Raw genomic sequence first — 23,257 nt, forward strand, 5'->3', positions numbered from 1 at the left:
AAACGATTATAAGTAAAAGGAAATGACTTAATACAAGCAAATATAAAAATGATTACAAGCAAAGGGTGACATTACAAACTGAAAAACTTCGTCTTCATGCATAGTAGCGCTTGATTGCATCTGAATTGATTGGCTTCAGCCACTCTTGTCCGTCTATTTCTGCCAATACTACCACTCCTCCGGAGAGTACTTTGCGGACCACCTAAGGGCCTTGCCAGTTGGGAGAAAACTTCTCTTTGTATTCATCTTGATGTAGGAAAATTCTTTTGAGGACCATTTGCCTAATTTGGAAAAGTCTAGTTCTGACTCGCTTGTTGAAGGCCCTTACCATCCTTTGTTGGCACAGTTGACCATGACATATGGCAACTGTACTTTTCTTGTCAATTAGAGCCAATTTCTCATATCCAGCTCGGACCCATTCGGCATTGTCCAATTCTGGTTCTTGAATGATTCTCAAAGAGGATATCTCAACTTCGGCAGATATGACTGCTTCAGTTCCATAGACCAGCAAGTATAGAGTTGCTCATGTTGAAGTTTGGGGCATAGTACGTTATCCCAATAAAGCATAAGGCAACTGCTCGTGCCAACCTTTATAATTATCAGTCATTTTTCTCAATATCCTCTTGATATTTTTATTGGTTGCTTCCACGGCTCCGTTAATTTGTGGCTGGTAGGCTGTCGAGTTTTGGTGAGTGATCTTGAATTTCTCACAGATATCCTTCATCAAATGGCTATTCAGATTTGCTCCATTGTCTGTTATGATGGACTCGGGTATACCGAATCAACATTATGATGTGGTTTCGCACGAAGTCAGCTACCACTTTCTTTGTTACTGATTTGTGAGACGTTGCTTCCACTCACTTGGTGAAGTAATCAGTGGCAACTAAAATGAACCGGTGCCATTTGAAGCTGCGAGTTCAATAGGTCCAATAACATCCATGCCCCAAGCAACGAAAGGCCATGGTGAACTCATAGCATTAAGCTCACTTGGAGGGACCTTGATCAGATCACCGTGGATTTGGAATTGATGGCACCTTTGCACATATTTGCAGCAATCATTTTCCATGGTCATCCAATAATATCCAGCTCGTAGAATCTTCTTTGCCAGTACAAATCCATTCATATAGGGTCCACTTGTCCCAGCAAGTACCTCTTCTAGAAGTTTGGAGGCTTCATCGGCATCTACACATCGAAGCAGACACAGATCCAGCGTCCGTTTATATAGTATTTCCTTGTTTAGGAAGAAGCCATTTGACATTCTTCTGATGGTCTTCTTTTGTCCATTTGTAATGCCTTCGTGATATTCTCGTTTTTCTAGATACATTTTAATGTCGTTGTACCATGGTTTGCCATCTGGCTCAGCTTCCACGTGGCAATAGTGGGCATGCTCTTCTTGGAGACTTATCCTTAGCGGGTCAATGTGACTGCTTTCAGGATGCTGGATCATTGATACTATTGTGGCCAGTGCATCGACAAATTCATTCTGAGCCCTCAGCGTATGTCGAAATTCGATCTTTCTGAATTTCTTGCACAATCTTTATGCCAAGTTCACATATGGCAAGATCTTTTCATTCTTAGTGGCCCATTCGCCTTGTACTTGATGAATCAACCGGTCGAAATCTCCAATGACCAGTAACCCACGGGTCATGCGGGCACCTACCAATTTACTAACCTAGTAGGCGAACCCTGACCAACCCAAATACTCATCCATTTTATAATAAACAATTTCTTAAAAATCACAAAGATTAAAATAAAAGCTCACACAAACTCTGTTTTAAATACAAGAAAACTGAAAAGAACTTTCCGGGACCTAGTCTAGACAGATACAAGAGCTCCTACTACATAAGGAAAAATAGAATAAATGACCCAGCCTCTACTTGAAGTGAGATGAGCGAGACTGTAGGAAAATGCCTGGAAATCCGCACAAAGAAACTTCAACTTTTTACCTGCAACACACCTACACCCAAAAAGGATGTAGCAAGAGTAGTATCAATACACCACACGTACTGATAAGCATCATAGATCGACTAAGATTAGTTCACACAACACAATATAAAGTCAATAAGATAAGCAGATAAGTCAATGACTCTCAAGACTCTCAACATAGATTATTATATCGTCACTAACTTACCTTTCTACTCCCCGATATTCACTTCTCTTATTCCCATAAAAATACCAGTTATCTAACTATTCGTTAAAATCCCATTTCCACCTTCCCTCAAGCCAATTTATCAAGTCTTAACTCCTCATTTACACTAACATCTAATTTCTAACTCTTAGTCGTAGAGTCTTTCTATCCAATTCACTTACTAAGATACGATGCACTCATGGGAAGACTCACCGTTTAGAATTTGTTCTCACGCTTACCTTCATAATACTCACCACCTCACACAATCTCAAATCTGATCATAAAATATGCACAATACAATATAACAGACTGACAGTACACAAATATAAGGACATAGTAGTGTGAAATGTGATGCAATGTGGATGTGATGCAAGGGCCCAATCATGTTGTACATACATGCTAACTGATGTCATTGCTCAGCAGTCATGACCTGCAGGGGACCCATGATGTCCATGTATCACTCGTTCTGAATACTCATCGGACCCGAGCCATAAATCCTCCGCTCTGAAAAGAACTTCAAACACGGATCCACATCATATAAATATACTCACAGTTGTTCTTCTGCCAATGATTGGCTGACACACAGTACCTCATATTCAACCCAACTCGGCCATAGGACCGGATAACACAACTGACATGTACTCAGATTTTATGCTCCATGCATTACCTCATAACCACATGCCATGTACGCAATGATGCCAATGAATGAAAACAATGTCACGAATCATGCCCTTGATGGGCGTAGCACTACTATACCTTCCTTCAGTCCTCTTGATTAACAAGAACGACAATCATATGAATATTTCAATAAATTTGGAAATAAATATGGAAATCACATCTACCTAGGTATACATATTCTAAACAACACAATACCCCTTTTTTAAATCATGACAATAAATCACTTACTACGTCGTAGCACATACACCTCAACAATAATGGCACTCAACACTCAATAAATACTCACTGTTACCCTAGATTACTATTTACACATAACTTTCGTTTGTTTTCAAATATATCATCCAAACTCTATGTCCGAAGACCTAATCATGCAATCTCCTATCAACTCTAAATGTATATACGATTCACTAATAAAAGTCTAACTCAAGTAAACCATAACCTACCTTATGGACGAACAACTAATTGAATTTCTATGAATTTCTCGCATCCCTAGCCTTTATCCGAATCCATGAGAGATGATAATTGTGGGGAAAGATGTGGAGAATGTCGGAAAAAGTCTCTTGTCTTGGTGTCAAGGGTTTTTTGCTTCTTATGCAAACCTAATAGCAGCCTTGGGAGGTCTTTTATTAAAAAAAAGGGTGAAATATAAACTGAGTGTCAAAAACGAGCCTACTGCCCCGCCTCGCCCGCTGCGGCAGTCGAGCTTCCGCTATAGCGGTCCAATTCTGACCCGGGCCCACAATTTTTAACTCTTCCCGAAACTAATTTTTCCCACTATTAATCCTTAAAACACCCCATGAGGCTTACTATTTACTATCATAGATCTAGTTTGGGCATGGGTTCGTGAAGTATTAAATAACAACCAGACGGGTTGTTACATGTTGGTACAACGGAATTTGAGCTTTGCGGCCATGGGGTAGTGTTGCCCATTTTCGGATATCAAGACTGCTCTAATTTTGGAACCTTTGTAATTCACTGCTCCGTCAAAGAACAGTTTCCAGCCGGTGTAAGGTTTTGTTGCTCCTTCTTCAATGGCCAACACCCCTTCGTCGGGGAAATGGGTGCGAAGTGGTTTGAGCTCTTCATCCACCGAGCTTGTAGCTAGTAAGTCAGACAAATCCTATCATTTAACAGCTTTCTGGGCTATGTACACGATATCAAATTCACTTAACAGCATCTTCCATTTGGCCAACTTCCCGATGGGCATGGACTGGCGGAATATGTACCTCAACGGGTCCATCTTGGATATAAAGTGAGTGGTGTACGAAGATAAATAATGCCTCAATTTCTGAGCCACCCAAGTTAGAGCACAACAAGTTTTCTATACTAGTGTATAGCTTGCCTCACAAGCCGTGAACTTATTGCTTAGATAATAAATGGCACGCTCTTTTATCCCTTCTTCATCGTGTTGCCCTAACACGCAACCGAAGGCCTTTTCAGCAACTGACAAGTATAGCAGTAATGGGCTCCCGGGCCATGGTGGTACCAAGACTGGCAGGTTGGATAGGTATCTCTTGATAGTGTCGAATGCCTCTTGGCACTCCTCTGTCTATTTTGTAGGAGTGTCTTTTTTCAAAAGCTTGAGGATGGGCTCCACAATGATGGTGGATTGAGCTATGAATCGCCCAATGAATTCAACCTTCTTTCTTAGTTTGGGGAGGAGGTAATTCTTGGGTTGCTTTGATTTTTATTGGGTCCAGCTCAATGCTCCTTCGGCTGACTATGAACCCCAGCAATGTTTCGGCTAGTACTCCGAACGCACATTTGGCCTGGTTCAGTTTCAAGTCAAACTTCTGGAGCCTGTCGAATAATTTCCTCAAATGTGGTATGCTCCGAACTTTCCCTTGACTTGATAATGATATCGTCCACATAGACTTCAATCTCTCTATGGATCATGTAGTGGAAAATGGTAGTCATTGTTGTTATGTATGTTGCGCCGACATTCTTGAGGCCGAAGGGCATTACTCTGTAATGGTACACTCCTCATGGAGTGATGAAGGCTGTTTCCTCGGCATCCTCTCTATCCATTGAGATTTGGTGGTAGCCGGCGAAATAATCCACAAACGATTGTAGCTCATGTTTGGCACAATTATCTATGAGTATGTGAAAGTTCGGGAATGAAAATTTTTCCTTTGGGCTAGCCTTGTTAAGATCTTAGTAATCCACGTAGATTCTTACCTTATCGTCTTTCTTGGGTACCGAAACTATGTTGGCTAGCCATGTAAGGTAGGAGGTCACTTCCACCACTCCTGACTTAATTTGTTTCTCCGCCTCGTCTTTGATTCGGATACTAAAATCTGGTTTTAATTGTCATTTTTTTTGTTTCACTGGAGCAAAACCCTCATTGATGGGTAACCTGTGGGATACTATGCTGGTGCTTAGTCCTGGCATGTCGGCGTATGACCATGCGAAGATATCCACGTACTCCCTCAGTAAACTTGTCAATGCTTCTTTTAAAGGCGCCTCTAAGTTCGTACTTATCCTTGTCTCTCTGACATTCTCTTCATCACCTAGATTTATGGCATCTGTTTCATCCATATTTGGCTTCTGCTCATTCTCTAGTTGTTCTACTTCTTCCGCGAGACCCTCGGGTAGCATTGTGGTCTCATCGTATTCCTCATACTCTTCTTCCTCTATGCTGCCCGACTCATTCGTTTCGCAACATGTCATGACATTTAAGGTTACTTTATTTTTTTATTATAGAAAATAAATTCAAAGCAAAATATGTTAGTATAAAACATACATGCAACAAATAAATAAAAACAATTTTGATAAACCGAGGCTTTCGTTGATTTAAAAATGTTCAGAAGTACAAACTGTGGTCTTGGCTTGATTCAAGCTATTTCTATTTTTGAAAACATTACGAGGTATGTAAGTGAAAAAAGGGTGAGCAATCGGGCCTCGAACGATTCTCCTCATTTTCAAAATAAATTCATCTTTCTCTACCGAAGAGGCAGTAGCGGGGTAGAGGTCCAGTTGGACAGTTGCTCGCACGCTTCTGCCTCTCTGATAGTGGGCACTTCAGCACGTTCTTCTAGAATCACGGAGCAATCTTTTTCTTATAATAGCATCCTTATCCCTTCTTCAATGTCAGTGTCTCCATGCATAGGCATTCTATAGGTAAATGACTAGTACAGGTTTGGAATGGGTTTGCACAGATTCGCAACCTCTTGTTTCTTCTTGGTAGGTATCTCTTCTTCTGCTGGGATGTAACCAAGCCCATAGTGAAAATTATCTTGGAGAATGGGAATGGTCTCAGTGATGCCCTACAGGTTTTTTCCCAGATCCCTCCCGGGTTCAAACCCGTTTAAGAGCATGGTAGAAGCAATCATTTTGTAAACTGTTGGCATGCGAGCTTCCAGGGAATCTATCTTGTTGGCCTCTCCCACTAACTCCATGACATGAAAATCTGTTCCTTTAGGTGTAGCTTCAATGACAGGTACAGAATTGTCTGGGTAATTGTGCATGCTGGCTTCTCCGTGGATCACCACTTCTTCCCGTTCCCAGACAAATTTTATAGATTGATGGAGCGAGGATGGTACTGCCCCTGCCATGTGGATCCATGGTCTTCCCAGAAGCAAATTATAATTGGCGGGTATTTCCATGACTTGGAATTCAATGGTGAACTCAGCTGGTCCTATTTGAATGTCTAAGTCAACTACCCCAGTGGCATCACAATGACCTCCGTCGAACGCTCTTATGTTAGTGTGGCTTTGACGAACATTTCCAATCTCATATCCCAGCTGAGTTAGGGTAGACTCAGGATAAATGTTAAGTCTCGCTCTGTTGTCGATTAGTACTCTAGTTACCACTTTGTTACGGCACATGATAGTGATGTGCAGTGCTTTGTTATGATTTGTGCCCTCTTTGGGTAACTCTTTCTCTGTGAAGGCAATTTGACGTTCCTCCATGACTTGAGCGACCATTTCGGCCAGATTTTCACTGTTTGTTCCAGCTGGGACGTGAGCTTCTTCCAACACCTTCATTAAAGCCAAGAGGTGTTGAGGTGAGCTTTGCAGCAAGGCCAGTACCGAGAATTGGGATGGAATTTTCTTTAAATGCTCAACAATGGAGTATTCCTTGGCCTGCATTCGGCGCCAGAAATCTTCGGCTTCACCTTCGGTGATAGTCCTTTTCTGATTTCCCTCCTTTCGGGTGCCCCTTTGTTACACCTCGGAAAATTTTCCGTGAGCATACAATGAATAAACCAACGAAGAGTATGAGTGTACGATGTTTTACTAAGAAGGGAATGACTACCCACGAGTTTTGAAAATGCGAAGATTGCAGATTTGCATTTCGACCCAATGGTCGTAAAACACAATACGGCCCGTAAAGTGATTTACGGACCGTAAAGTGCCATCGTCTCCCAACTATCAAAACCTCAATTTTCTGTCAAATGTTGAAGTGGTTAAATACGACTCAGAATACGGACCGTAAATCAAAATACGGCTCGTAAACTGTGACCGTAAACCACCATGACCTACAGCAAACCTTTCTGTTTCTGATATGCTTAAATATGACCATGGAGGATGGACCGTAAACCAGAATACGGCCCGTAAACTGGGTTTACGGCCACTGTGCATCCCGACTACTGTTCACAAAAATCAGATTTTTAAGTTAAGTATAAGGGACCCCAAGCTCATTTTATTTCATTTCTCATCTTCACAATTCAAGAACTCTCTAGAATACTCCAAAACACTTCATCCATAAGAATTCAAGAGGATCAAGGGAAAATCAAGATCAACAACTCCAAATTCCTGAAAACAAGAGTGTGACACCTAGCCCAAGTTTATCTTCCTCAAAGAAAACTAAAAAAGGTGAAGTAGGGTTTTGGTGCTAGAGTAGTGTCACGACCCAGCTAGGGGCCGCGACGGGTACCCGGGGCTGACCACCGAGCATCGCTCGCTCTGTTACTTACCTTATCCATTTGATGCCCTTTTTTATCACATTTATACTCAAAGCATGGGAAAATCATGTTTCATATGAAAACATAAATACTTTTGTATACCTATATGCCTTTAGGCTATCAAAATAATAAGTGTACACATATATGAAGAATGTGGGACCATACTACCCACACTGCGCATTTACGAGCCTCTACTGACATACTATACATATAGATGGAACAAGACTCCGTCATGCCCAAAATATACATATGTACCAAAAGAACAATCATAAGCACCTCCGAACGATGGAGTGCTCTCAATCAGCTGGCAGCTACTAGGAGTCTGGGTCAAGCTCACCTCCCTGTATACCTGTGGGCATGAACACAGCGGACAAAGGAAACGGACGTCAGTACGAATGTTGTACTGAGTATGAGAGGCATAAAAAAAGAAATAAGACAGTGATATAAAGAGAATATAAATATGAAGCATCTGAATCTGACTAATAATCATAAAAGGAGCAATGCATGCAATCTTACTCATACTCATCATCATATCATATATGCATAATGTATAAACTGCCCGTCCATATAGGATCGGTGTGATAGTCATAGCATTAGCCCACGTCCAGGCCTCCCGCGTCCGGGGTATCATCTCATGACGTCCACTAGTGGTGTCTGCCCATGCCAACTGGCCATGGTGTATAACATAGCTGCCCGCCTTAGCGGTGACTGCCCGGCCAACTAGGCGCAGTGTATTATCATCATAACATGCTCATTATAATATGCTCATCATGATATATGCATAAGGACTATAGAACAACTATACTCTTATCGAGGTGACAGAAGGTCGTGAACCCTTGATCTCATTATGAACATTTATAACCATTCTGCCTCACCTCGAAGGGATTAATGTATGAGGTGAGTGTAAGCAAGGAATAACATCATATCACTACTAAACTCATAACACAGCTCTTGCCTCGTATAATTATTCATGATCTCAGACTCTTAGCCTTTAGAAATGTAGGAGAATCATAAGGATGAAAGGAGAATCATGTCGTAGGATTCATGCCATGAAAATAAAAGGACTAGCCTCACATACCTTCGTCGTTTAGCTAAGCTATCGTTCACTCGTTCTCCTTCGATGTCACGTCGTTACCTTCACTAGAGGATTCGGACTAATGTTAGTTAATCGATTATGAAAATGCATCGTTATTTCTAGGAAAAATTGGGCAGCATTTCCTTTGTCTCTACTACTTTTCCCATATTCTATTTCGACTCCCAAACATTTACAACAACACTTGTAATATTGCAAGCAACAATCATCATTCATACACTTTAAGCAAAATCCACCATTTCTCTCCAATTTCTTCACATTTATGGTTTTAGCTCGTTATCGCATTTTCTTGTGTTTAATACTTCTTTCATGACCTAAACATCATTTCCAACGTATTCATAATCATAGCACACCAACATTCATGATCCAACCTAGCTATCACCCAACTATGGCACTATTCACTCAGTAATGGTCCATTTTCTATATCTTGCTACCATTCAAGTGTCTTAGTCTTTTTATTACCTTAAACAACATGATAAAGTCATGAAACATACCTTAGATGATGGTGGAACGATCCTAAAGTGGAATTACTCCTTTAGCACCAAAACCCTTCTTCACCTCTTTTGGAATTTCTTGGTTTGGATGACTTCTACTTGAGTTTCATAAGCTTTGATTCATGAATTTGATGTTGTTGATCATTGATTTCCTTGGTATTTTCGTGGTTGAAGTGTTTGGAGAATATTCTAGAGTGTTCTTGAATGGAAGAGGTGGGAAATGAAATGAAATGGAATGAAAAAAATGATCCCTTAAGTGAATTAAAAAGCTGGTCGACCAATATTATACGGACCAACATACGGTCCGTACTATTTATACAGACCGTATGTATGGGCGTACATTTGGTCCAGTGGCTGGTCCCTTCTTTGGCCAATTATACGGCCAAATCTACGGCTGGTATAATTTATATGGTCCGTAGATTGGACCGTATAATGCCCAGTGGTTCCGTTTTCGTTCTCGTCGACTCGTTTGATCTCCGATCCTTATGGAACCTTCTTAACACTTCAATACTAACCTAAGGGACGTTATTACACTTCTCTAAGACATCATTATGCCATCACCAAATCGTTTCTCGTTATTATTTGTCTGATACACAACATATGGTTCACTTTCCTTAACAACTTTCTCTCCTTACCTTGTATGCCTTTAAAATCTCGTTGAGGGTCATCTAATACTCTTTCTTACTCGTCAAAACATCATATACGCTACGTCCGCTATTCGCCTCTTCACTGTACATGTACGGGGGATTTTCCAAGGTGTAACAAGTAGAAACTCCACTCAAGGCTTGTTCCACTATCATCCAAGGTAAGTTTCAAGACCACTTCACGTTGTTTAAGGTATTGAAAGGTTAATATACCCGAATTGTAGAAAAGCATAGCAAATGGGTCATAAATGAGTGAATAGTGCCATGAGTGAATGGTAGTTGAATTGAATCATGAATGTTAGTGTGTTGTGAATATGAATACATTATAAATGACATGTAGACCATGAGATAAGTGTGATACATGAGAAAATGCGATAGCGAACCCAAAACCATAAATGTGGGAAAAATGAAGAGAAATGGTGGATCATGGTCATTGTATATGAATGATGATTGTTGATTGCTATATTGTAATTGTTGTTGTGGGTGTTGGGAGTTGATATGGAATATGGGAAAATTAATATAAACAAAGGAAGTGTTGCCCAATTTTCTCTAGAAATAGTAGTGTGTTCTTATAGTTGATTAACTAACGTTGGTACGAATCCTCTTTTGAAGGTAGAGACGTGACATTGAAGGAGAATAAGCGAACGCTAGATTGCTTAAACGAGAAAGGTATGTGAGGCTTAACTTTTCTTTCAAATAGGCATGAATCCCTTAAGTTTTCCATAATCCTTCTATAAGATGAAGCTTATGAGTCCTTCTATATATTGAATCACCTACGAGCATGATAATAATGACAATGAGCTAGAGTATAGGGATTCAAGAAATTGTGGCACGATGTTCCTACAATGCTAATGATGTTATTATTGTTAACACTCGCCTTATGCTTTATTTCCTTCAAGGCGAGGCATGATACTCATGAAATGTCCATAATACAATCGGAGTTTCACGACCTTACGTCACCCCGACATAGTGTGGTTGTCTAAAAGCCTAGCGTATGCTCTTAATGCTAATGTATGATATGTCCATAAGATGATGCTATGTAATGAGATGTGTAAGAGTGATGTGTTATGATTGATTTTGTGATGATATGTTTCCACCGAGCCTAGATGACCGGGCATGTCACCGCTAATGCGGGCTGTATATGATTCCACCGAGCCTAGATGGCCGGGCATGTCACCGCTAAGGCAGGCTGCGATGTTACATCGAGCCTAGAGGGTCGGGCATGATCGCCACTAGTGGGTGGCATATGATGGTTACCCGGACGCGGGTTAACGATGAGGACTATGATGAGATGATTTATATGATGTGATGACATGTATACTATGATTATGTAAAATGTGATATATGTAAGTAATGCGATTGCCTATGACACTTGTGCAGGTTATATCTTTTCCTCTCGACTCATGATCTTTCTATTATGTTATTTCTTTCCTGCCTTACATACTCAGTACAATGTTCTTACTGACATCCGTTTTCTTTGGACGTTGTGTTCATGCCCACAGGTAGACAGGGAGGCGAGCTTGAGCCAGACCCATAGGAGCTGATAGCCGATTGAAACCACTCCTTTATTCCGGAGGTGCTTGATTATTCTTTTGTGTATATTTGTATATTTTGGGCTCGACGGGGTCCTGTCCCGTCTATGTGTTTTGTATTTCAGTAGAGGCTCGTAGATACACGGTGCGGGTTATGTGGTCTCACAAGGTTACTATGATGTATATGTATAAAACCATTATTTTGATAACCTAAAGGCTTATGCATATAAGATATTATGTTTTGACTTGAAAGGTGATTTTCTTGTAACTTGAGGATAAATTGGTAAAAGAGTATAAAATGACATGATAACAAATAGAACGAGCGGTGCCCAGTGGTTAGCTCCGGGTACCCGTCGCGGCCCTAGTTGGGTCGTGACACCCTTGGGCCAGGTCTTCGGGAGTGTAGCATCTCCCTGATCTTGTAATGCCATGTGCGGCAGCAACTTGGACTGTGAACTCCTTGCGAGGTGGTGCTGGAGTCACTTGAGCTATATGCGCTGTCACTGGTGCAGGGATTCATACTTTGAATTACGGGCGTTCTTGCAAAGACAATGACGCTACTGTGCGCTCAAGTTCGTTCACAGAATCGTGGATTGTGGGCCTTCCTGTGACCCAGTCTTCCTCTATCTCAGTCATGTGAATCACATTGTTGCCATGGTTCGGAAAAGGGTTGGTGTTCACATTTGGAGGGGCTGTTTGGAGTACAATTTCCTTGCGGTCAATCAGGTCTTGTATTTTGTACTTGAGATTAATGCAATCTTCAGTACTGTGTCCTATGCCATTGGAATGGTAGGCACATGTCTGGTCAGCTCAGTAAAAACAGTTTTTTGGGTCGACAACCTTTGGGGGAAGTGTCTGGATCATCCTAGCCGCACTTAATCTTTTGAATAAATCAGTCTGAGATTCCATCAGTGGGGTGAACACCCGAGGTGGTTTCTTTTCGAAATTCTGACGTGGCGCATTATAAGCATTTGATGGTGGTTAATTTTGGTAGGTATTAGGTTGGTTATTTTGTGGAGTGCGGTAAATCGGTAGGGGAGTTTGATAATTTGGCTGTGGAGCTTGGTAATTTGGGGGTGGTGACTGGAGAGCGTTTTGTGGAGCTTGGTAATTTTGGGGAGGTGATTGGAAGGTTAGTTGCGCGTAATATACAGGCACCGTGTTGTAAGGGATGGGAATGTAGGTATTTGGAGGAGGTGAAACATATGCTTCCATCGGGAAATCTTCCCTTCTTTTGGGTTTGGGGCTAGGAGTGTGGGATATGTTAGCCACGTCTTCTTTCTTCTTGCGTACGAACCCGGTTGAACTTGAACTGGCGAATTTTCTGGTCATACTTATGATTCGGCTAGTCTTAAGACCATCTTTAATGGCCTCACCCATTTTGACCAGTTCAGAAAAAGGTCTTCCCGCCATTGAAAGCATTCTATCATAGAAATCTGTTTCTTGTGAACGGATGAAAACCGACACAAGTTCTTCTTCGCCCATAGAGAGTTGTACTCGGGCAGCCTCTGTCCTCCACCTGCTTGCATACTCGTGGAAGTTTTCGGTGGACTTTTGTTTTACTTTCTCCAAATAGTATCTATCCGGTATCGTCTCCACATTAAAGCGAAACCTTTCCATGAAAGTTGCAGCTATATCTTCCCATGTGATCCAACTGTGTATGTCTTGCGCTGTGAACCATTCTGAGGCTTCTCCGGTCAAACTTTGGCTGAACAAACTCATGATGAGCGCTTGTTTGTCTCAGACACTGAACAATTGGTTGCAGTAGGCCCGTAGATGCGCTTTAGGATTGCCCATCCCATTGAACAACTCGAAGCGGGGTACTTTGAAGCCCTCGGGTAAATCCAAGTTGGGATGCATACACAACTCGTCATAGCTCAGGCCTGTACCAGTGAGGGTAGTCCTCATGGATCGTTCCAACATTCCGGTCATATTCCGCTCAAGCCTTTCTTCCTGTTTTTCTTGCTCAGCCTTCCATGCTTTTTCCATCTCCTCATAATGGTCAATTTCTTGATCGGGTGAAAAGGGGCCTAGTGTGACAAGTGTGTATAAAGAAATAGCAAGGTGAGTTTGGGCAATAGGGGTGCTTTTGTCGGTTGGTAGTGTAATGATGCTTGGTTGTATAGTGATGCCGGGATGGGTATTTTATGGTGTTGGGTAAGAGGGGATAGAATGAGCAGTTTCGGGAATTTGGTTAGTGTTAAGTGGTGGTGGAGTAAGGTTCGAGGCACCAATGTGCCCGTTGATTGGGCTAAATGGCATGGTGTTCATAATGGACCGGTGGGGAAGTGATCGGGTAATGGTGAATTCAAAGATTGAAAAAATGGTAGAGACCTTGTTTCTCCAGCAGGGATCTCTCGGGCAGCATTAGCAGCTTTGTTTCTCGCCATTTCCTCTTAAAGGTGGGAAATTTTTTCAAACATCATTTTCATGACGTCTTCAGTAGGTGATAACTCAGGCAGTTCGCGCAGAGACGATTCTCTGAGAGCAATGTTAGTAGGGGTAGTTTCATTCTCTGAAGTACCAGTCATTTTTTCTTTGCCTCTATCTTGTTGGGATAAGGATGCTATTGCAGATTTGGATCTTGTGAAATATACCAGTGTGAACACGAATCAACTTCTCTTTCTATAAGAAAAGAATAAACTCAAAGGCAAATAGAGTTAGTCCGTCAAATAATGAAAAAAAAAAATCAAGATATCACATATAGATGGCAGTTTAAAACACTTAACACATAAATGATCATATGTTTGATGTAAATGCTCAATTGATCTCTTGTACCGGGTTTTGGTTACTTGGGTTTTTCTCGAGTGAGGGGAATATACTATTTATAATATATAGGTACCGAGTCTTACGTAGACTGCCTACGTATCCTCCGTGGGAAGTCAGGCCTTCCGTAGTTCGGTTTCCATAAGATAAGACTCCCTATCTTAAAACCTACCCGTGACCAGGCCCAACAGGGGCTTCCTGCAGATCCCTTCTTGGGACATCAGATCGGCGCAGTTCCGTTTACACAAAATGGGGGGCAGGGAGAGGGGGGGGGGGGGGGATCCGTATTAAGTACAAAAAATAGGATCCCTTAAAAACTACCCAAAAGGTGACCTTTCTTTTAAGGTCAACAGGTTGTTTGTCCGTTCAACCTTTTCTGGCCTTAAAGGCCTCAAATCCTAGTACTGTGATGGGAACACCAACCAAATGGCGCCCTTGTGGACCAAATTCTCCAACTCAAACTTGAATGCATCGCACTCTTCTATGTCGTGCCCCAAGGGTCCAAAATGGTACAGACACATTTTGCGACGACCAACTCCTTTAGTTTGAGCCCTTCTGGTTCTGATGGGGCTAATCTTCCCAATGCTGACCAGCTTCTGAAAGATTTTGGCGTAAGAGTCCCAAAATACTGTAAAGTCATAACGCAAAATACGAGTGTTCAAAGTAATCGCTTCAGTCGGGATAATGTTGTCATGGACCAAAAGTGAATGCAGTCCACATATCTTGGTGATGCTTTTCTCATCTATCATCTTGATGAGCCCCTTCTTGAAGGCTAAACATTCATTGATGGTGTGCCCTGCCTGATCCTGATGATAAGGGCACCTCTTGTGTGCGAAGACCGGAGCACATGGTGGCAACCTATTGAAGCAAATACTGACTATTCCTTTGCTTCGAAACTTGATCATCATTTCCTCGCTTGTAGTGTACTTAGGTGAGACGCGGTAGGGACAATCCAATATCTTGATCGCAATAGCCCACCATTTGAGCGAAGTTGGTCGGGCATACCCTATTCGCTCCACGGGCTCTTCCCTAGGGCTTGATGGAGCGGTAGAAGTTCCTTCCCCTTTTGGGCTTGAAGCTGCAGCGAAGGTTTCTTCCTTTTTTGGGCTTGACGGTGCAACGGAGGTAGCCCCCTTTGATGGCCACGTGGGCTCCTGCGGGTTCGACTTCATTTCTTCTTCCTCGGACTCGTCCATTACCGGGATATATTCGGGAAGAATCCCTTTTCCCTTGTCCAGGACGTTCTCTCCTTGAGCTTCAGCAGGTTTCTCAGGTGAACTCTCCACCTAATCCATTAACTTATCCGCCTCTTTAATCTTGGCTTTGACTCCTCGGATCTGCTTTTCGAGATCTTGAGTCTTTCGACGGAGCGAGACCTCGAGCTCGGGTGCATTTTTGTTGTTCATCTTCAGATTCTGAGAAAGTTTTTAGGCTTAGTACGGGTAATTTTGTTCATTGTTTTTTCTTTGAATGGTGGGCATTATTCGAGATCAATTAAGCAATTAAGCGAAACATATGAAAGCAAATAAGTCACACAAAGCAGTTTATAAGATTTTAAAATGCGCGCTCCTAAGCATATTAATCACTTGAAACATAAATGTGTCATAAGAACAACAATAAGAACAACAATAACAATAATAATAAGAACAACAATAATAACAATAATAACAATAAGAAGAATAATAATAACAATAATAACAATAATAACAATTATAATAATAACAATAATAATAACAATAATAATAACAATAATAATAATAATAATAATAATAATAACAATAATAATAACAATAATAATAATAATAATAATAATAATAATAATAATAACAATAACAATAACAATAACAATAACAATAACAATAACAATAATAACAATAATAACAATAATAACAATAATAACAATAATAATAATAATAACAATAATAATAATAATAATAATAATAATAATAATAATAATAATAATAATAATAATAATAATAATAACAATAAGAACAACAATAAGAACAACAATAACAATAATAACAATAATAACAATAATAACAATAATAATAAGAAGAATAATAATAACAATAATAACAATAAGAAGAATAATAATAACAATAATAAGAATAATAAGAATAATAACAATAATAATAACAATAATAACAATAATAATAATAACAATAATAATAACAATAATAATAACAATAATAATAATAATAATAACAATAATAATAATAATAATAATAATAACAATAATAATAACAACAAGAATAACAAGAATAACAAGAATAATAACAATAATAACAATAACAATAATAATAATAATAATAATAATAATAATAATAATAATAATAATAATAATAATAATATCCTTTCCCGAAGGGGTACAAAAGATAAAGTAAAGACAGTGCATAAAATAAATCAGTAAAAGTGTCCTCCAGTGGTGGATGATGAAGCTCGATCCCAGTCAGTCTTCGCTTTCTTCGCCTTTCGGAGGGTAGTCTGGATGTGAAGATGGGCCGATGTCCAAGTGGCCTCCATCAGAAACCTTTTTTCTATGTAAAGGTCAGTGGAGCGACATCATCTAAAGTCTTCTTCATCCGATCATCTAGCTCAATCAAATAATCATTAGTAAGCTCCAACTCATGTCTCAGACTTTCTATGACGGCTTTGTCATGCTCAATTTTCTCCAAATACTTGGCATCTTTGTCGTCAGCTCTTCTCTGAACCAAACGGGCTCGGATCTCGGCTTGCGAATCCTTGTCTTAGACATAACTATAGAGAATAGCTCTAGGAGGAAGTGTGTCTTGTATGTCGGCCCTCAACCAATCCTTATACTCCACAACACAACACGGACGAAACCTATCTTCGGCCAAGGTATCGGGACCCCAAATCATGCGACCCTTCCATTCTCGTATGCAATCCAAAGCTCTCGACGGTCTATCAATGTCGTAGTCAATGATGAAATCCCCCATGCCTCTAATCTGGGTTATGATTTGGATTCTCCCAAATTGTCTCAAGACTCTGGCAGGTGCATAAATGTGAACTCCCTGAATTCCCATAAGTGGTAAGAATGGACACTTTCTTCCCTTAACCACAACTTTGGTGGATACGAAGTCGTGGAACATCCATTGAATGTTTTCCTCCTTTAACCTGGAAAAGGTGAATGTCCAACTTTGTCTGTTTTGTTCTTCGAAGTTCGGGAAAAAATCCCAAAGACCATCCCTTTCGGTCGGCTTACTCAGGTGTTGTTTACCCCTAACCTTGACCATATGCTTGAGGATTCACCATTGCAGGAGTAAGTTACAGCCTTGGAAGTATTTGTAGTGATTCCGGCAGAAGCTCGGGGCTCCGTACAAATCAGCTAGTATGATTGGGGTTATGTCAAAGTATTTGGTTTCCTCTTTTTGGGTTATGTCGTAGAAGATGGTATGAGTGACTAGAATGACTCGAGTATCTATGGGTGAGGACCAGTCCTTGGGAAAAACCATGGTTCCCAGGAAGCAAATGGTGAAGCATTTTGGTGGGACTAAAGCATTTTGGTCGGGTTTCTTTCTTCTTTTTAGCTTCGAGCCTATGCTAGTCAACACATCCTTAAACTCCTCCAGAGTTGGCATCATTTCGATGTCATCCCCGAATCTGAAAACCATCCTGCTTCTATCCCAAAATCTGGCAATTACCTCTATCAATTTCTTGCAACTGGTCATAGTCATAATGGATGTCAAGTTTCCTAAATGACATGAAATTTCTTTTTTCTCCTCTGGGACATTTGGCCCAACCAAATCCGCAGCAACTCAGGTGTAGTTAGGACCATATCAAAACATAAATTGATCGACATCTACAAAACAGAAACCAAAGTTAATTCCCCCCCCCCCCCCCCCTCCCTCCACTAGGCAATGGTTTCATTCATAGTCACATTACATATTTCCAAGTAGCACGTAATATGAGATGCGGTGTTTTTCGGGTCATACACCGTACTTGAAATGGGGTAGTCTCCTTATCGGGTTTGGATATGTATAAGATATCCAAACCACCCAGTCTACTTCACATTTGAATTTGGCTTAGCTCTAACCTTGGCATATACAATAGTGGGTTTTTTTAATTGACCTTGGACTCGAGCGGACTACTCGGGGTGAACGGTTGACGGCCGTTGGGAGACCGCACACCAACTTAACGTTCAATATGTTCCAAAGAAAGGGTGTTTCAATTGTTTAGTGAAGGCAAGACCGCGATCCTGCGTGTCCCCTTTGAAACCATGCTTTTTGCAGGAGTGGCGGATTTTAATGATATGAAATGAATGACAATTATAATTTGCGGAATTTAAACACACAAACAAATAAATACAGTTAAGAATCACATTATATTGAAACCCTTATGGTTAGAACCTAGGAATTCCCCAACAGAGTCGCCATCTGTAACGGTTCTCTTTTACGCGGGTAAGGCATAAATGTTACTACGAGGTTGTTGGTGCTCTAATTGGATTTTTAGTATTTTAGAGTCGCCACCTAATTTATTATGGAAAACTAGGAAAACCAAGTTTAAAGATTTTTTCAAAATAAGTAAAAATCGTTTTGGATCAAAGTTCGAGGTAAGGGTTCTGGTGATTTCCGAGGGAAGGTTTTACGCACCATAGTATTAAAGATCCGTAGAATACGGTTGACCTACGAGCTTCAATGTGTGATTAACTATATTTACTTGCTTAAAAGTGTTTAGTTTTTTGCAAAAAATGTTATTCATTTTTATCACCCACTCGAGAAAAAATTTGGCAAAGAGTCCCCTTATAAAAAGGGGTTTCAGTTTAGAAATTCCACATAAGTGTTCAACTTACTTTATTCCCGGACTAGGACAAACCCGAAATTTCTCCCGAGTAGAGTCACTACTATTCTAGTCCTAATAAAATGGGTTTAGTACTTGTGGGTTTTATTATACATATATATAAAAATGTGGAGTATATCTCCTCTATTTAGTATAAGTAAATAATAGTAATTGAAAGTGTTGTTAAGTCCATTTTTTATTTAATTGAAGCTCATAGTCCATCATATTCAACTTTCCAAAGCCATCTTTCCACAAAATGGTCCGAGTATATTTCCCTTTATTCCAGTCCATAAAATATTTGGGTTTTTGGCCCAACAGCCTCATTTCTTCTCATTCTGAAAATTCTTTTAATCCAACCATACAATCCTTTTTCTTTTCCGGGAATTTCTAAATCTTTGACCCTTTTAGTCCAAGTTTAAAGAGTCTCACAAACTGTTCCCAAATTCATTTTTCTTCTTTAAACTCAAAATCATATTTAGGTCCGACAAAACAATTAAAGTTGATGGGCTTAAGGCCCAAAACTATTTTCATCTCTTTCAAATAGACCGTTTCCAGATTTTTGCCAAAGGCGCAAAGCTTACTACTTAGCCACCGAAAAAAAAAAACACTTAATTTACCTAAAAACATTGAGTTAATTTTTAAACCTTAGGAAAATCAGATTGAGTACCATTTTGTCATGCAAAGTTAGAATTAACTGAGTTTTGAAAGTGTTTTGAGCGACTTCCCTAAATACTAAGTGTTTCCTAAGTTCTATGCATGAGGGTTTCATTATTTACACGTTTAGTACATATAGAACATATATACATTGTCAAGTACATATAAAATAAAGAGAAGAAGAAAATAAATCTTTAAACTGATAGGCCTACCCAAGCCCATCAGTGCCATTTTCACCCATGACTGGGCCTTCAAATAATATTAGCTTCCCTTTCAATTTCCTTTTCCTTTGTATGCGGACTCGATCAAAGAGAGGAAGGTTGGGCCTTAGCCCCAAAAGGTCTTGATGCAAGAGAAGGCCAGAATGGCCCAGAATTGGTTCCCATGGAGCACATAAAAAGGATGGGATTAGTATACGTCTAAGTATTGGTACTAAGGCATAAACAGTTTACGTTCAAGCTAAACAAGCACACAACCTAAGCAAATAAGTCATTAAGTGACAACATAGTATTTAGGAGAAACAGCTAAGGCCTAAAATTATAAAAGAAAAATCCAAAGCCCACATGGGCCACTTAACAAGATTAGAAAAAAAAATCATTCAGCCCAAGTACAAAGCATGGTTTAAACCAGTATTTTGTAGAGGGTAAGTGTTTATTTTAACCTTATTGAATAGGTGAATCCATTTAAGACAAACAAAGTGATTGAGTAAGACACCTAGCAAGTTATCATTCACTAGATTAGACTAATTCATTTATCAACATAGCAAACAAACCATACCAAAGAAGATTTGACAGTTTTGAAATAGCTCAAAGTGTTCTAGTTTTAAAATCCATAAACCAACTACAAAGTAAACACTACTTAAGCAAAGAGGAGCAACTAGGAGTCTAAGAGCAAATTCAGAATCCAAACAAATTACCACTCAGTTAAGATGTGTCTGAACTCTCTTTTAAAAGAAAAAGTGTAAACCAGGCATAAGATTCAAACAAGAGAACTGACCAGATTAGTTAAGCCTGAATATTTCATTTTTAGACAGTGTCCTAATAAAAAGGGAAGAGTGAAATGGACCGTGGTTTAAAGCCTAATAAACCTTTTTAAGAAAAATTCAACCAGAACATGAGACAGTGCATATTCATTAGCCTTCAAATGTTGATTTAGAATAGGGGCTGTCACATTGTAGGAAACCTTTCTAAAGTAGTGAAACTCATTTTTTTGCAGATTGGGGTGTTCCAACAAAAATACAGAACAAGACTCAAACCGAACAAGACCTTCTTAGTTTTCTTTTCATGATTAGAGACAATCCACAGCTAAGTTTAAACCTTCCTTACTCTAGATAGAGATTAGGCAAACACCTCTATCAATGCAAGACATACAGAAGACAACAGTTTCATGTTTTACAGGTTTAACAAGTTATAACTTAGAGAATAATGGAGTCTGGGCCATTCAGTCACCTTTCTAAACACACATGTGTATAACACAATCTCTTAACCTTACTTACAATAGACATGATTTTAAACAAGATTCTAAACAGTCCAGACCACAACACTCAGTCCCAGGCAAAACTAGTTAAACCAAGCACATCTCTACACTTAATCCACTACATTAAATCAAACAAACAAGCTAAACTATGTTGAGTGCAATCTTATACCACTTATAACATTAAGCAGGATAGATTGAATAACTAGACATGGTCTCATTCTAAATACATAGCAAACAAGCTTAGTAATCAAACACAGTTTCATATGACTATAATGTGAAACAAAGTAAGCTTAACAACCAGAACAAGTTCATGTAACTACAATATTAAGCATATAACTAGATACGTAAATACAGTTTCATACCAACTATAATACTAAGCAAAATAAACTAAATGACTGAAAACACTTTCATGTAACTATAAGACCAGACAAACAATCAAAATGGCTAGACACATAATAACCAACTTATGATTACTTAGAAACCAAGACCAGAAAAATAAACAAAAGGATGGAATATTACCTCTGTTGAGTGTCGCCTTAGTCGAGTGTTGGATTTGGAGATTTTTTTATACTCCTTCCTCTCTTACTCAGCCACAAACCCCAAAGAACAAAGAAAGACACAAATGTTTTAAAACTAACTTAACTCAGAAAAATTTAAAGGTCTCAACAATGTTCAAAACCTTAGGTGTTTTCGAGTTATCAATAATGCAAAGTGAAAATTTTCAGATTCCCCTCCTTGAATAATGAAAATTGGGGTCTTATTTATAGAAGTCCCCAAGTCCTTGAAACCCTAGAGTAGCCGATATGGGACAAATCCCAAATCTGGGATTTCTCCTCACAATTCAACATCCTAAGGCTAAGATCAAGTCAACAGTACATCAAAGGTCCAATTTTGACCAACAAAACTTAATCCCAAAAGTTTTTCAAGAACCAATCATAATACGACATTCAAAATCGAAAACAAACAAAAGTAATTAAAGAAAATCAGTCTTTGACCGTTTGAATACAGAAAAGTAAAGAAAGAAATAAAAAACAAACGAAGATAAAACCTTGTTTGGTTGCAATGAAAGAGAGAGGAGGCCAAGCAATTAATGCTTGCCTCAAATCGTCCATACCAGGCCTGTTAAAAGGCCTTACACCTCTGAATCTTTGCCAAAAATGGCGAGATGATGAGAGGAGAGAGAGGGTGGCCCCGCGGTGGCTAGGGTTTCCTTAAAAGGAAACCATTTTCTCGTCTCTTAAGGGTCGTTTGGTTTTTGAAAAATGAAAGGGAAAGGGGGAGTATTCCCCTTTAGCAACTGAGGTGGGCCAGATCAATCCTTAATGGGTTGGGCCCGGCCGAATTTTAAAAGAAATAAATGGGGCCTGGTTTTTGACAATATGTATACATGATATCCACACATGTATATGTATATATGTGTGTATATTCGTGTAAACACATATATGGTGGGGACATTTCGTGCAAATTTTAATAAGTGACCAAATTGAATTAATGTCCATTAATTGGATATTTTCAAAATAAGACCCCATTTAAACTAATTGGTCAAATTTAAAAGAAATAATAATAATAATAATAATAATAATAATAATAATAATAATAATAATAAATAGGTTTTGTCAAAAGACCTTAATTAAATTTGGCTAGTTCAAATTATTGCCATAATTGGCTAATAACTAATTATTTCAATTACAACCGCTTTATGGCAATTTTCAAAATCAATTACAATTAAAACTTAATTAATTATGGTAAAAATCCTATAGTTTGATTAAATAAGAATTGAGGGGTAAAAATGGTTAGTTTACTTAATTAAACATATTCTCATATTAAACAAAGTAAAATACTTTGAAAATTGACATTTTAACAATTTGGACAATTAAGTGAACAGTTATGGCAAATTATCCTCTTTTCTGATTAATTTAGCAAAAGTATTATAATTGTGAAAATACTTAAAATAATATTATAGAAATTATTTCACCAAGCAAAATTGGTAAAATATTATCTAAATAATTTTAGAAAATTATTTTGACTTCTAAAAAAAATAATTAAGTTTTAAAAAATGATAGAAGAATTTTGAAATAAAACTTTATAT

The 23,257-nt window shown here is 39.1% G+C and overlaps 1 protein-coding gene across 1 annotated transcript; it reads right to left on the bottom strand.

Moving 5' to 3' along the window:
- Nucleotides 1-202: 202 nt before the first annotated feature.
- On the bottom strand, nucleotides 203-1,447 carry LOC132619672 (uncharacterized). The gene is made up of 2 exons (XM_060334505.1): nucleotides 1,135-1,447; nucleotides 203-486 (listed from the first exon to the last, which is right to left on the bottom strand). The coding sequence occupies exons 1-2, from the start codon at nucleotides 1,445-1,447 to the stop codon at nucleotides 203-205; spliced, it is 597 nt and encodes a 198-aa protein (XP_060190488.1).
- Between the last annotated feature and the right edge of the window lie 21,810 nt (nucleotides 1,448-23,257).

The sequence above is a fragment of the Lycium barbarum genome, chromosome 11, assembly GCF_019175385.1.
Source record: "Lycium barbarum isolate Lr01 chromosome 11, ASM1917538v2, whole genome shotgun sequence".
In the NCBI taxonomy this organism is placed as follows: domain Eukaryota; kingdom Viridiplantae; phylum Streptophyta; class Magnoliopsida; order Solanales; family Solanaceae; genus Lycium; species Lycium barbarum.

Bases quoted from the DNA above. Each gene is read 5' to 3' on its own strand.
- LOC132619672 (XM_060334505.1), bottom strand. From the start codon at position 1,447: ATGATCCAGCATCCTGAAAGCAGTCACATTGACCCGCTAAGGATAAGT. The intron at 487-1,134 runs GTGGACCCTATA...GAACTGAAGCAG, and splicing joins AGAGGTACTTGCTGGGACAA to TCATATCTGCCGAAGTTGAG.